This window comes from Prenolepis imparis, unplaced genomic scaffold (assembly GCF_030444845.1).
Source record: "Prenolepis imparis isolate NDT839.2.m4 unplaced genomic scaffold, iyPreImpa1.0 SCAF_15, whole genome shotgun sequence".
In the NCBI taxonomy this organism is placed as follows: Eukaryota; Metazoa; Arthropoda; class Insecta; order Hymenoptera; family Formicidae; genus Prenolepis; species Prenolepis imparis.
Genome location: NW_028141173.1, coordinates 636,946 through 651,802, shown reverse-complemented (window position 1 = coordinate 651,802; position 14,857 = coordinate 636,946). Strand labels below are relative to the sequence as shown.

General features: G+C 33.3%; 2 protein-coding genes across 4 annotated transcripts in view; one reads left to right on the top strand and one right to left on the bottom strand.

Moving 5' to 3' along the window:
• Positions 1 to 617: 617 nt before the first annotated feature.
• LOC145946114 (facilitated trehalose transporter Tret1-like) lies at positions 618 to 5,271 on the bottom strand. Its single transcript, XM_083055550.1, has 3 exons — positions 4,879 to 5,271; positions 2,197 to 3,073; positions 618 to 1,876 (listed from the first exon to the last, which is right to left on the bottom strand). The coding sequence occupies exons 1-3, from the start codon at positions 5,075 to 5,077 to the stop codon at positions 1,405 to 1,407; spliced, it is 1,548 nt and encodes a 515-aa protein (XP_082911676.1). The 5' UTR covers positions 5,078 to 5,271; the 3' UTR covers positions 618 to 1,404.
• A 4,252-nt stretch (positions 5,272 to 9,523) lies between these two features.
• The window catches only part of Pyd (zonula occludens-like protein polychaetoid), a 22,953-nt gene continuing 17,619 nt past the window's right edge, over positions 9,524 to 14,857 (top strand). For 2 of the 3 annotated variants that reach the window (XR_014426987.1, XM_083055542.1), the window contains exon 1: positions 9,524 to 9,970. Coding sequence is in view for 2 of the 3 variants with exons in the window: in XM_083055542.1 (XP_082911668.1) it covers positions 9,761 to 9,970 (210 nt within the window). In the remaining variant the exon portion in view is untranslated. The remainder of the gene's footprint in view (positions 9,971 to 14,857) is intronic. The other variant, XM_083055540.1, reaches the window with a different exon arrangement.

Below are 14,857 nucleotides of genomic sequence, written 5' to 3'. Positions count from 1 at the left end.
ACATGAAATAATATAGATATCTTTATAGAAATGATAGCAATATCATTTTATAACTTGTGCATTGCTCATTTACAAATTTTACACAAGAGATTAGGCTATTTATTCATTCTTATTATCGAGATTCGATACGAAAAGAATACGATACTGAATATTCTAAAGAAATTTGCTACCTTATCGTTTGTTGTCATTTATTTATCAACATGAAGGGAAAAAATAGATAACAGTTATAATATTTTTCTATGAACGGTAATTAGTTTATATTAATAACAAAGTTGCTAAGATGCTACGACTAAAGATAATCAGAATACTATATCGATGATCTAAAAACAGTTGTAAAATCAAGTTACATTTTTTAATTTTTTTCTATTCATTTTTATTCGTTCATGAAAAATTACAAAGTTTCTTAAGCAGAATAAAAATATGTTGAAATGAATTTCTTCCAATTTATTTTAGTTTATTTTTAAAAAAATGTAGGGGAAGAGGCAGTGGAAAGAGCTTTACCATATATTGCACTCTTTTGTTGTCCCTTATAATTCAACATTTTATTCTCAAATGCTTTTTTTATATATTTGACATTTCATATGTAACAACGATGATATCATATTTTGTGTGACATTTTTAAATTACTAAACAAACATGGAAATTTTTACGAAGGATTTAAATAGATTCTTTTATTATTTATAGCATTCGATAATCGACTATCGAGTAGCGCTAAAAAATGTGGATACTCGTTTAATTAATTTTTACTCAAACTACATTATTTATATAAAAATTAATGTAGTTTTATTCTAAAAGTAGCACGAGATAGAATGCGATGTATTTGTACAATAAATGTACAGCACGTGACATCTAACAGAAGGTATTCACTTTAATCCAGACATCAGCTGGTCGGTAACATATTTATAATACGAAATTTTGTTAATGCAATACAAAAATATTGTTATTATATAATGCTAAGAAAATACATTTTCTTAAAATAACAAAATTATTCAACATGCTCGACACGTTTTGCTTTCATGAATAAAAAATTATGAAAAGTAGAGAATATCTGTATTTAGGTGGTAATTTTGAATAAAAATCTGAATTAAATTTGATGAAATAATGAAAATGAAATTTCTGTGTAAAAAAAGATCTCAGATTTACATATTTCATTTTTTGTATGATTTTTGATACTTCTAAAAAATTATAGTTCTCCGATGCACATGCATTTACGATACTCTTTTCTTCGTTCTTTTAACAATAAAAATCAAATAAAAATAGAAATATAAAAAGAAATATGAAAAGTGATGTATATCCTTCTCCTGTATCGATCTTCAGCATCTTTGGACCTCTAGAATCATCACAATATACCTACTAATCTTTACGCTGAGAGCACGACGCGACAACGCAAAAATTGAGAGATTTTCAGGCCGGTTCAACCGGATACTTTATGTTCGATACTTTCTTCCGGTCGAGCTTCTTTTGTATCTCCTGCAACGTTTTACCCTTCGTCTCCGGTACCACGAAGTACGCGAAGGCAACGGACGCGGCAGTGAAACACGAAAACGTCCAGAAGGTCGTCGCCTGGCCCATCTCGTACTCCATGGTCGGGAACAGCTTGGTGACGGCGAACACGAGGCTCCAGTGTGTCACGATCGACATGCTGCTGGCGACACCCTTGGTTTCCGGCGGGAATATCTCGCTTATTACCGTGAAGGGTACGGATCCGTAACCGATCGAGAAGACAATATTGAAGAACGCGAGACTGGTGAGCGGCACCCAGCCGAAGGCGCTCACGTCGTTTCCTTCGTCCTTGATTCTGAAGTAGTAACCCAGGATGGCCAAGCAAACGGTCATCATCGCGCCGGATATTATCAGGAGCGGCTTCCGACCAAATCTGAAGGAATGGAAAGAGGAATGTTGGATTGATTTATGATTTCACGATGTGTTCATCACATGACGGAAGTTAATCGTCACGTAGCTCTTCACATCTTTTAAGAAATATATGCGGGAGATTTTCTTTAAAGTAGAAAAAGAGCTTCTATCATTTTATAATGCATAAATTGAATGAAAAGTTTAATAAAAAAATCGAAGGAATGAAATAAAAATTAATGCAATTTGATATTGAAAAAAAAAAGATAAATAATTAGCCGATGAGAAGGAATTTAAATTGTCAATCGACCTGCGTGAGAAACATGGTATTCAAAGTATTCTGACCTGTCGATGACAGAAGCGACGAATATAGTCATCACGACCTCGGTGAGACCGATAACGATGGTCGCCAGGAAGGGATCGATCGTGCTGTCGGCCGCCTGGAAAATGTTGACCGTATAAAAGAGAATCGCGTCCACGCCGCACAATTGCTGGAACCACATGAGTCCCACGCAAGTAACGGCGGCCCTACGTCCGGCCTTGGTCCCGACGAGGTCCTTGAAACCGCCCGACGCTTTCGCTATCCTGTTTACGTCATCCTGAAGAACGGCCAGTTCCTCGACGATGTCGTAACGCGATCCTCGGAGGATCGACAGCACTTCGGCAGCTTGATCTTCGCGACCCTGTTGCATCAGCCACATCGGCGACTCCGGCATGAAGGGCGCGCCAAGGACGAAGGGCAGCAGGATGGCGCAGCAGGCGATGTTGAAGATGACATAGGAACAATAGGCGCCCGCGACGTAGGAGAAGAGAATCCCGGAGGAGAAAAGCAGGGGGAAGAAGGCGCCCAGGGCGCCCCGAATCGACGCCTGAGCGATCTCGCCGACGTAGACGGGCACCAGGACGCAGGCCGCCCCGGCGCCGATTCCACCGACGAACCTCGCGACGCATATGCTGATGACGTTCCTGGATGTGATCAGGGTGAGCCAGCACGTGGTGAACGGCACGGCCGTCAGGATGATGGCCCACTTCCGGCCGATCCAATCGGCGACCTTGCCAGCCGGCACTGCACCCAGGATCGCGCCCAACGCCAGCAAGGACGATATCCACGAGATCTCATTCTCGGACAATTCTGGGAGGAAGGACTCTTCCGATGTAAGGTACGGCAGAATCGGCGATGTCCAACCGAGAGTTATGCCGGCTTGCATGCCGACCAGTGCAGCTGCAAGGAAATGACGTATTTATCTCAAAGAAAACATAAATTTGAGAAGTGCATCGAGTTTTATTAAATAATAATTTTGCTGATTAATATCGAAAATGATTCAAAAAGATTCTAGGTCAAAACGATATCGATTGATCGAAAAATTTCTATTTGAATATTTCTTTCAAATAATTAACTTAAATTAATAATTAATTTATTAACTTAAATAATTTACTTAAATTAATAATTAATAATAATTAAACTAAGAAATATCAATAATCCGCTCGTATAAATTTCCAAAATTAATAACGTGAATAATAGGCCAACTAAACGAATAATAATTAAATTAATAAATAATTAAACTTATATTTTATTAATTTAAATCGTAAAAATTTCTTTTACTTACTAAAGCAAGAATGTGTCGAGCATATTGAATCATTTTATTGCCTTAAGAAAGTATCTTGAAGATTATATGGTAATAATATTTTCTATATTAAATGGACACAATTTTTCTTTGACAATGGAATTTTTTTCAGAATGTAAGAGTAACTCTATTATCATACGTCGTATCTTTTTAATCTCTTTGAAACAATTTTATGATGAAAAATGATAAAAGATGTTGATTTAGATTATGTATAACGAAACAGTGATGAAATTATCATTTATCCATATCGCGCATATCAATCAAAACGGAATTTTTACAGATACTTGATTATCTAAAGTAATATAATCGAAATTTTGCGTAACAGGTGCAGAATTAACAGCACAATCATCGAAGATAATTGTGTTGTTGCCAAATAATGAATATATAACATGTTTTAATAATATGCATTTTATGAAGAAAAAAAAGATAAGATTTTATAAAAATATTTATTTAGAAGAAATATGGCGACTTTAGTAATTGCGTCGATAGATATACCTGAAGATCGGACAATTGAAATTCTATTGCATGTCTATGATGAAATAATCGAAATAATTTATTGCGATAATTTATAGAACATTTTTGCAAAATTATTGTTGCTGAAATAGTTGTTTGGCTTTGCAAGTTCGGTGATCCTCGCGTGCATTTATCGACTTGATTACGATAAGTTGTATGTCAACTTTATGTAATAAATGTATTATCAATCAAGTTAATCAATTTTATTTTATTTTAACGTTACTATTATTGCAGAAAACATTTGGCTCAATTGTTAAAAGAATCTTTTTTTAAAATATATGAGCTGTTTATCGTATAAACTAATGGAAAATCATCGAACTATTACATGCAAAAAATGAAATAAGTAGAATGTAATATAAATTACTGATATAAAGATTTTCTACAAGCTTATTTTAGACTGAGTCTAGAAAATGTAATGACCACTCTAGGATAAAGCTTCTTTTTTGTGATAAATGTCATAAGCAGACAGATAAGTAGTTGATTTAATCATAAGCAGGTCTTAAGAAGCTGATCACTTTAGATAATATCGATATCGTGAGACAATATGTCGGCCTCATTATACACACATACACATGATTTTATAGCTCGCAGTGCATGACAGGAAAAATTTAAGAAAGAGTGTTGCAACATAGATAAAATACTTATTAAAAATATTTTTTTTATAAATAGATATATAAAAAAAGATTCAATCCTTTTTTTTTGTATAAAAAAAGACTTAAAGATTTAAAAATTCAATAAATTTGTATAATTTATTCCAGTACTTTTTTTTATATTTTTATGCACTTTTCAATTATGTAAGTTGTGTTGGAGGAAGATCAATCTTTTAAATTTCAATGTTCTTCAATAAAAGGATTGCAACTCCTCCTTATAGATCTTGCATACTACTTACCACCAAAACTAATTAGAAATTGAAAACGTTTTTTTCCTTTGCTGGAAGAATCAGCAGCATCCGACACTTTTGACACGTACTTCTCCTTCCCTTCATCCATAGATAGGATGACCAAAAAGGGTTTTGACGTGGCGTCATTAGGGTGTAATACCGTTGTGCCGGTTCCAATTGTCATTTCGAATTTGTCGAAAGAGCACATTTGACGAAAGAGAAAGAAAACAGAAATGTTGCACTGTCGTGAAATCAGCGAGCCTCGTGTTTACGATATAAACGATATAAACGTGCGGGTAAACTGTCACGAGATAAAACTGTCTGAGAAGAGAAAAAGCGTTCTGCGCGTCTTTGGCCCCCTCAATATACCGAAGGTGTGTATCGCGTCGATTTATATCTCCAATAAACGCTTATCGTGAAATGCGCCGATATCACATTCACATACGTAATATCATTACATAGGTGATCATCGCTAATCACCGCTCACAAAAAATTCCAGGGGATAAAGGGGCGGAACTTTATGTTATAATTTCATATATGAATGAGTACATATATTCCAGCGTATTAATTTTTTGACGAAATTTATTTAATTTACACAATTCTTATCGTAAATTAATAATGTGGCGTAAAAAAATTTCTTTTTAAAGATATAATTATCAAAATTATGAGAAGGAGAGAAATTGACAAGGACAAATCACTGACAAACTTTTATGGGGATGCTATAGAGTTTTGCAAAAGAAAATTCTGCTTAATGTTAACACATTATAATTTAAAGTTTCGATAAAGATGAAAGCTCGAGAGATAAAAATATTGCTGAAATATTGATAAATTTTTAATTGAATGTGTAATTCGAACTTTGCATTTTTCTCCGTACATGTATTTAACACTTAAACGTAGATTATCACTTAAATATGTATTTGACTTGTTAACAAACATATGTTATCTTAAGCAGTTATTTTCTGCGAATTTTATGGTTCTCTTGTTCAATTGGAATCATAGCTTAATGGAAACAATTTTATTTTATATTTTACGGAAGAGATTGGATATATATATATATATATTTATAAATTATTTATGAGTATATGTATTATATCGACTAGTATTATTGTGAATAATAATAAATTCAAAATTTGTTCGACAAAAATAAGAATCTGGCTTTACATTTTTATTCAGAAAAAAAACTTAAACTCGGAGAATTCGGGTTATTAAGAATATTTTCGAGTTTAAATATGTTTGTCTTGAGCGTGGAGAAAATGTTTGCGTAGAGTAATAGAAGTGAAATTTGTTAGAGATTCCGTGTCCATCAGAATTCGAAAGTATAAATACAAAACACGTGAGTAGAGAATCTTGTGCTTGAAAAGATCACTAATCAAATCTTTTTTCAAATAATTTATTTTTTTTTTTGAATAAGTACATATGCTAACTTTGTTCCCGGCATTGATTTTGACGAAATTCATTTGATTTATACATTTCTTATCTTAAATTAATATTCGTAGCTGTATAGAGGGGCACACATACGAAATGTTATATCTGTTTGCACTACATTGTTTGAAATACATAGTGTGCGAGAAAAGTGCCATTTTAACTGAAAATAATAATATAGATTAGTTATATTTCAATATATTGATATTGACATTAGACATCATTTATTTATTTTATGTATTTTCAAGTTCTTTTTTTATACTTAAAGAAACAATAGAATTATTTTTATTACGATTTATATAATTTTTGTTTAAAAAAATATAACTTTTTATATGAGATTGTTATACTTGTAGCACTCGTGGGACAATTATTTTCGTTATAAGAAATTAAGACAAAACTGCTTTTTCACAAAAGTCAGCGCTTTATTATCCTTACAATTACGATTACTTACGATCGCATTTTAAAATAAATTGGGATGCGAATTTTTTAAATAATTTATTTAATTTATTACACATTGCAATAAAATACTGCCATTTTATCGAGTTTCATTAAAATAGCTTTTTATCTGTACGATCCAGTAATTATCTTCTATAACAGAGCTGTCCACGTTTTGCACTTTTCGGCCGATTTCCGAGGCTCACCGCCTAGCGGCCCCCACTTACGCTCGAGACCTTAGCAACTACGGTTATCGGGCCAACCGGGTAACGCGTTGCTAAGGTCTCGAGCGTAAGTGGGGGCCGCTAGGCGGTGAGCCTCGGAAATTGGCCGAAAAGTGCAAAACGTGGACAGCTCTGTTCTATAAAGATATATTCTGTGAATTTTTATCTTTTTTAAATATAATTTGTCATATGTGTTTAATGTTAAAAAATGTTAAAAAAGGATTAACGAGTTTAATTATACATATATATGTAATAAGACTCCCTCACTCTCCAATCGATATATACGTCAATCTACGTAATAACAAATGTGCCAACATATATATACTTCTGATGGGCGTTTTGTTGTCTGCAATGAGAGAGATATATCGTCACTCTATCTCATTATATCACAGACGGTCCATATTAGTCGCCATCGATGCAAAGAACAGGCGTGCGTAAATGAGCGTGTAATAATGTTTACATTTACATTTTACATGCTTAAAATAGAAGTTGTTTAATTATTCTTTGGGGGGGGGGGGGAGTATCCCAGTATTGTTAGGAAATGAATGTAATGTGGAATATATTTTTTCAAGTACTATATTAAGATATTAATAATTTTCGAACTGCAAAAAATATTAAAAGAGTTTACTTAGATTTTTAAATAAATAAAAATTTAATCACGATGTAATTTGAAATGAATCTATTTTATAAGAATTTTTATTGGAAACTTTAATTATAGTCATTATCATGTCAAATTAGAATTTGAACATTTATAAAACATAATTTTTAAAAATAGCAACAATATAACTTATAGATGATAAAGATAATTAGAATTAATCGAATAGTCATTTAATTAAAATCATTTTAATTAAATTTGATAAAATGCTAGTATTTCTTTAGTGTAATTTATGATAAATTAAATAAATATTTATAGAGAATGATCTCGGATATTCTCGTTCAGAGAAAAAAATAAGCAAACTGTACAAAACAACTATACGGTTTTTCGTCACTATCTCCTATAAAAATACGAAAATGCGTGTTATCTTTCGCGTATCTCTAGCATCTTGATGTGTAAAATATGAAGACTGTATAAACCCATGTCTCATCTTATTTATCTTATCTATCATCATATCTCGCTGCTTAAAATAAATCATAATTGTCTAAAATTATCAAAATAGTATTTACAATGATATTACTAATACAAAAACACAAAGATTATCACATATGACACGAAGAATATGTTTAGGAAAAAAATAATTATATATATTAGTTATATGTAGCATGATGATACGTTTTATTACAGCATATAATATTACACATATAGAGTACGATAATCTGAAGCTTATACAAAAAGAGTTTAAAATTTATTAGATATTTAATAACATTTTTATCTGAAAATCTAGCTATATAAATTTCTTTAAATTTAAAATAAAATAAATAAGTATATCATAATATACTTAAGGCACATTGCATTTAGACTTGCCTATAAATGTATCACTTATAGAAATGTATTTTATTAATTAATAGTATTAAATGAAAACTGTAAATATATAGTCTGAATATATACAATTTACATTATATACATATATATGAGATATATCACGTGTAGAATGATGATCAAATGATATAGTATTGGAGTCCTTGTTAGATTACAATATTTTGACGTAAATAAATATATATATATATATATATATATATATATATATATATCAGTACGACTTTTGATCAATATATGACACTTCCACACTTTATACCTCTTGATAATGATGCATTTATCATATTTAAATCGCCAGAAAACATTTTCGAGCTTTGGAGCGTATAATTTGATTATATTATCAGTTTAATTTCTTAGCACCGCAGATTTATTTACTAACTATGTGATAGTACGATGCTATAAAAATGAGTTTGGAAAGTATATAAATATATATAATCACGCATTTTTAATTGAAAAAGAATTCAAGTCAAAATTATTTTGACTGTATTGAACACTTTGGTAATTTTAGTTCTTCCGGAGGAAATGCTTTGTCTCTTCATTCTTCATGTAGGTATGCGAACTTTAATTCGCGCGTCCTTTAACGGTGCATCCGGTGTAACCGATATCAATGCAACGAGAAGTGTGATGACCTCATTGAATCAAGAATCAAGACAAACACAATCTTTTGTTTCTCGTAAAAGGCCTTCGAAAAAATATCATAGTAGCACTGAAATATTTATGTAGGAAAAAAATAGATACAAAATTATTATTTAAAAAAATGTCAATTTACAATTAATTTATATATAATATATAGCCGTGAAACTTAATTTGTCAGGGTAATTTATCGGTATATAATTTCGAGTTATACTTTGGCGAGAGAGATTTTTTTTCCGTCAACGACATGAGGGCAGACACTATTTCGGTGGGGCTTCGCGCGATCGATTAATCGAATCATAGAGACACAATTTCAAAGCCGGGTCTGATCTTTGGGTGTAAGCGTGTATCTGGTGTGTGTATCTAGTTGCGTGCACGACGATAAGCTATGAGCCGCCCCCATCGCACATGGCGCATCGCGATGAGTAACTCTTCATGGTCTTTCGCGTAAACGCGGCGGCGCGTCTATAGTCGGTTTGTTAGCCGGCATCCGAGTGCATTGAAATAACTCGCGTCTCTCCCGACACTTAGCCTCGCGAAACTACGTGTAACGTGTAACTCGCCGGTTGTAAATCGCTTTCTAAAGTTGTAATTATTTAAAACGCAACGATGCTCCTGCATAAATATATGGATTTTAATTATTCTGTCGACAGAGATCGAGAGTGATGAATCGACGTTTTTTATCGGCGTGCCGTGACATTGAATGACATTTTGCGTGGATCATCTCTGGTCTCGACCGAGCATGAAGATCTTTCGCAAGATCTTTAGGAGGAAGAAGAAGAAGCACGCGGCGAACAAGAGATCTCGGAAGAGCTCGTCGAGGAAGAGGACCTCGCACGACGCGCATTTACTGAGGGACGACTTCCTCTTCGGCACCAGCAGCAGCTCGAGACGACATCGGCGCAAACACAAGGTAGGGAGAAAGGAAAATTAATTAGTCGGCGCATTTACATTACGCTGACGCTATTTACGAAAGGACGATATTTACATCGTGAACGACACTCTTCGTCAACTCTTCATTTTTCCGATTACATCAGATTTTTCAAGGTGGTTTATGTTGAGGACAGATGTTGAAACGTATTGCGGTCGTAAAGTTCCCTCGTATATAAATCTATTACGCCTTTGCGGTAAACCGAACGGCGTAGTGCATATTTTGCGTACGTTTTGCTGCACCCACGCATATATGTGTCATAACATGCGTGTGCGTTGAGTGACTTCGTTGAAGGATGACTGTCTATTTTGCTCCAATCTGCGGTGTATGCGCTATTATTAAGAATGGCAGCTCAATTGGATCTATTAATGGACGTCAAATAACTTGCGACGAATTTATTAATTGCATCTTCGATATCAAGGTTTATTCTTTTTTTTTAATACCTTTTTTTTAATACGAAAATAAAATGCGAGAGTCAAAGTTCAACGTGGCGAGAATAGAAGCTCTGCGATTTTTTTTGCGTCATGTTTACGCAGCCGGAGAACGGATTCCTGGCTATAATTTCACGGGAAGTGACCGCATAATCGGATATACGGATAGCGTTAGACGCGCACTTTGCGTGTTTGATTGCACGGCAATTATCGTACGCCCTTTTTCTATAGAGCGGTTCAAAATACGCCGCAAGAATTGAAGTCTCCGATTCTGAGAATTTTCTCTTAAAATTTACCCTGAAAATCATAGTATAATCGTGGGACAATATGGTATAGGAAGAATTTTATGAGAATTTCTCTCATTAATATTTATCACAATAAAAATAATAATATCTATCACAATAAAACATGTTTGATTTATTTTACTATGCAGTGTAGTAAAATTAATCAAACATGTTTTCTATTTTATTGTGATAAATATTAATCAGCGAAATTCCCAAAATTCTTTCCATACTATATTGTCCTACGATTATCATGATTTTCAGGGTAAATTCTAAGAGAAAATTCTCTCTGTGTATAATTCATTATCTAACTAATCTCATTCACTAATATATTTCACACAATCTAATACAAATATAAAAAAAAATCTGCTTCTTTCCGAAGTGCAAATGTAGTAAATTTAAATTTAAATAGGTGTATCTAAATCGTATCATCGTATGAATAACAAAAATTAAAAAATAGAAATTTTAAAAAAACAGATAAAATTGACGAAATTTAAGAAAAGATACTTGCATAAAGCATCTCTATATCGTGCTTTAAAGGTGAGAATGAATCAAATAGATCTAAACGGAAAAGCATTCTAACGTCGTTGGGCAGGATTATATATAATAATGATTTATATGTAAAAACAATTAGTGAAAAGAGAAGAGGGAAAGTGTGATACTGTGTCGTGGACGTGAACGTTTCTAATCCGGTTTCGACAGGTGTATAATATGCACATCTCCTGACTTTCCAACGACGTTGCAGCCAAGCGTTAATGCGTTTGTTAACACTTTCGAGACACGGTTTTTTTCAAAAATTCTCTTTCAATTTCGTAGAAAGATGTACAAACTTCAAACAAAAATTTCGCGATTTTTAGAAAACGCAGATGTGTATAAAAATTTCATGATATAAACCGAAATATCAATCTTGTTGAAGTACAATTCTCGATTCGAGCGATTCTTTTCGGTATCTATTTTATCGTACCCGGTACGACAAATAAAGTATTATCGTTTATACATATTTATCTTTATATCTATGAGAGATGTCTTGTCCTCTTTTCATCTCGGCGCGCTCTTTCAAGAATAAGTCAAAAGAATGAGAGAATAATGGCCGTGTAGAAAATGTATTGAGAGTAAAATATTGAAAGGGACACTATATAATGTCACTACATTAATGTGTCGTTTCCATCTATACCTATCTACACAATGACCTATGCGGCCGTATTAGTGCTAGCACCAATCGCATTAAAATGCAGGTAAACGGAATGGACAAGTGAAAATACAGGAAGTCAGCATGTGGCAGCTCTGTACAATGTATTCTAGAATTTCCGGTCTTAGAAAAAAAAAATATAAATTTGTCGAGGAAAAACTAACGTTAAATTGACGATATATAAATATAATATTGCTTTATTATTTTTCAGAAAAATAGATAAATTTTATATGATGATTTGCGAAATTCAATTATTTATATATATCATATAAAAAATATAAAATTTCAAATTAAACATTATCTAATTAGGAATTAATCCATTCGTACATTCTTACGTTTATCTCTTTCCAACGAATTAAAAATTAAATAAATTTAAAATATATAAGTAAAATATATATGATATGTACGTATTATATTTTATATAATATTAATATTAATATAATAAATATATATAATAATAAGAAATATAACATAAAAAATAAAAAATACATTTTTTTAATTTAAAAATTTCTAATAATTCTCGATAAAAATTAAAACCCGATGATGCGAGGCGAGAGATGTTCAAATACGCACCACGCCCTCGTGTCGCTTTATCTTTCGTCCGGTTACTATGGTTGATGCAGCTACCTGCCTGCGGCGACAGGTACCTAGATCTCTACTACCTGGGTTACAAGCGCACATTCCACAGGAAATGTCCTTAGGATCGGCCTTAGCCCGAAGTTGCCAATAAGTTTTTTGTCCATCGCGGTTGACGAAAGATTTTTTTGCGTGCGAATGACGTTGCTGCTCGGCAAATCGACGGTCGTCATCATCGTCGTCGTTGTCGTTGTTGTCGTTGTTACATTGCCTTCTCGCATTTTATGCACTCTCGTCGTACGGAATGCTGCGAGAGATTAATGTGTTCGATCGTCATCAATTTTCGTCGCGCGTTATTTATCATTACGACTCGGTAGATCGATATTTCTCTCGTCTTTAGGTACAGTGTTTCAAGGTGGATAAAAAAAATAAAATAAAGGATAAAATGAAGTCGTTGACGAAAAGTTGTCGATAAATTTATCGCAAATCTTTCAACATCAATTGGATGTACATAATCTACCACGTTATCGTTCACCATTGATGTTTTACGCGAGCGATTATTCTAAAACCGATAACGCGATATTCTCTGAAATCCGGTTTTCCTTCTGCGATACGACGTGGCAGATTTTTTCTTGATGCTTGAATCATGCGCTGGTGTGTCGTGTGTATACATATCCACGTCATCCACGAGCGTTTTACATTCCTAAACGTTTCCCTCGTGCTCGGCGCGACTGCAAGGTCGCTGCTTATAACGCGCTTTCCCCAACATTTAATCTCGAAATTCAACCATTGTCCACGTAATTTCTTCACCTCACTATTGCATATCAAATTTGAAGGAAATTTCAATTATTTCCATACGCGATTTTGCATACAACGATCCATCTAATGTGGAACATTTATGATCATCTCAAAGAGGGAATTTATCAAAATTTTATAACGCGCTTTCCCCAACATTTAATCTTGAAATTCAACCATTGTCCACGTAATTTCTTCACCTCACTATTGCATATCAAATTTAAAGGAAATTTCAATTATTTTCATACGCGATTTTGCATACAACGATCCATCTAATGTGGAACATTTATGATGATCTCAAAGAGGAACTTGTCAAAATTTTTTATAACGCGCTTCCCCCAACATTTAATCTCGAAATTCAATCATTGTCCACGTAATTTCTTCACCTCACTATTGCATATCAAATTTGAAGGAAATTTCAATTATTTTCATACGCGATTTTGCATACAACGATCCATCTAATGTGGAACATTTATGATGATCTCAAAGAGGAACTTGTCAAAATTTTTTATAACGCGCTTCCCCCAACATTTAATCTCGAAATTCAACCATTGTCCACGTAATTTCTTCACCTCACTATTGCATATCAAATTTGAAGGAAATTTCAATTATTTTCATACGCGATTTTGCATACAACGATCCATCTAATGTGAAACATTTATGATGATCTCAAAGAGGAACTTGTCAAAATTTTTTATAACGCGCTTCCCCCAACATTTAATCTCGAAATTCAACCATTGTCCACGTAATTTCTTCACCTCACTATTGCATATCAAATTTGAAGGAAATTTCAATTATTTTCATACGCGATTTTGCATACAACGATCCATCTAATGTGGAACATTTATGATGATCTCAAAGAGGAACTTGTCAAAATTTTTTATAACGCGCTTCCCCCAACATTTAATCTCGAAATTCAACCATTGTCCACGTAATTTCTTCACCTCACTATTGCATATCAAATTTGAAGGAAATTTCAATTATTTTCGTACACGATTTTGCATATAACGATCCATCTAATGTGAAACATTTATGATGATTTTGAAGAGGAAAGCTCTCTTGTCAAATTTTATAACGCGCTTTCCCATTTAATTTAAGTTTTATCTATATAATTTCTTTACATCGTTACATGTCAAATTTAAATAAAATTTCAATTATTTTAATACATAAATCGTACGCGATTTTGCATATATAACGACTCGTCTGATGTGGAACATTTTATGATGATTTCGAAGAGGAAAGCTTCTTCGTCAAATTTATTTTATTGTATATAAGATTTGTTATTTTTCTCGTGCTCTTTTACTTTCTCGACAGGCAAAAAGGCATTTAAATTTAAGAGTACGACGGAAAGAGTGTCATTTAGACCGAGATTCTCTCCTGAAACGTGCGTCCCGTCCGCGAAACTCTTGCATAGACGACGACGACGACGTCATTTGCATTCCTGCGTTTCGTGCAGCGCGATAGCCTCCTCGACATGCTTGAAAAGTAGTACGGTAGCCTGGTGGAGCTAGCTAGTCTCTCAGATTTTCCCTTTCAAATCCGTTATCCGCGCGTCCAGATTCAACAACGCGATGGTTTAAGCAGATTCATACGTAAT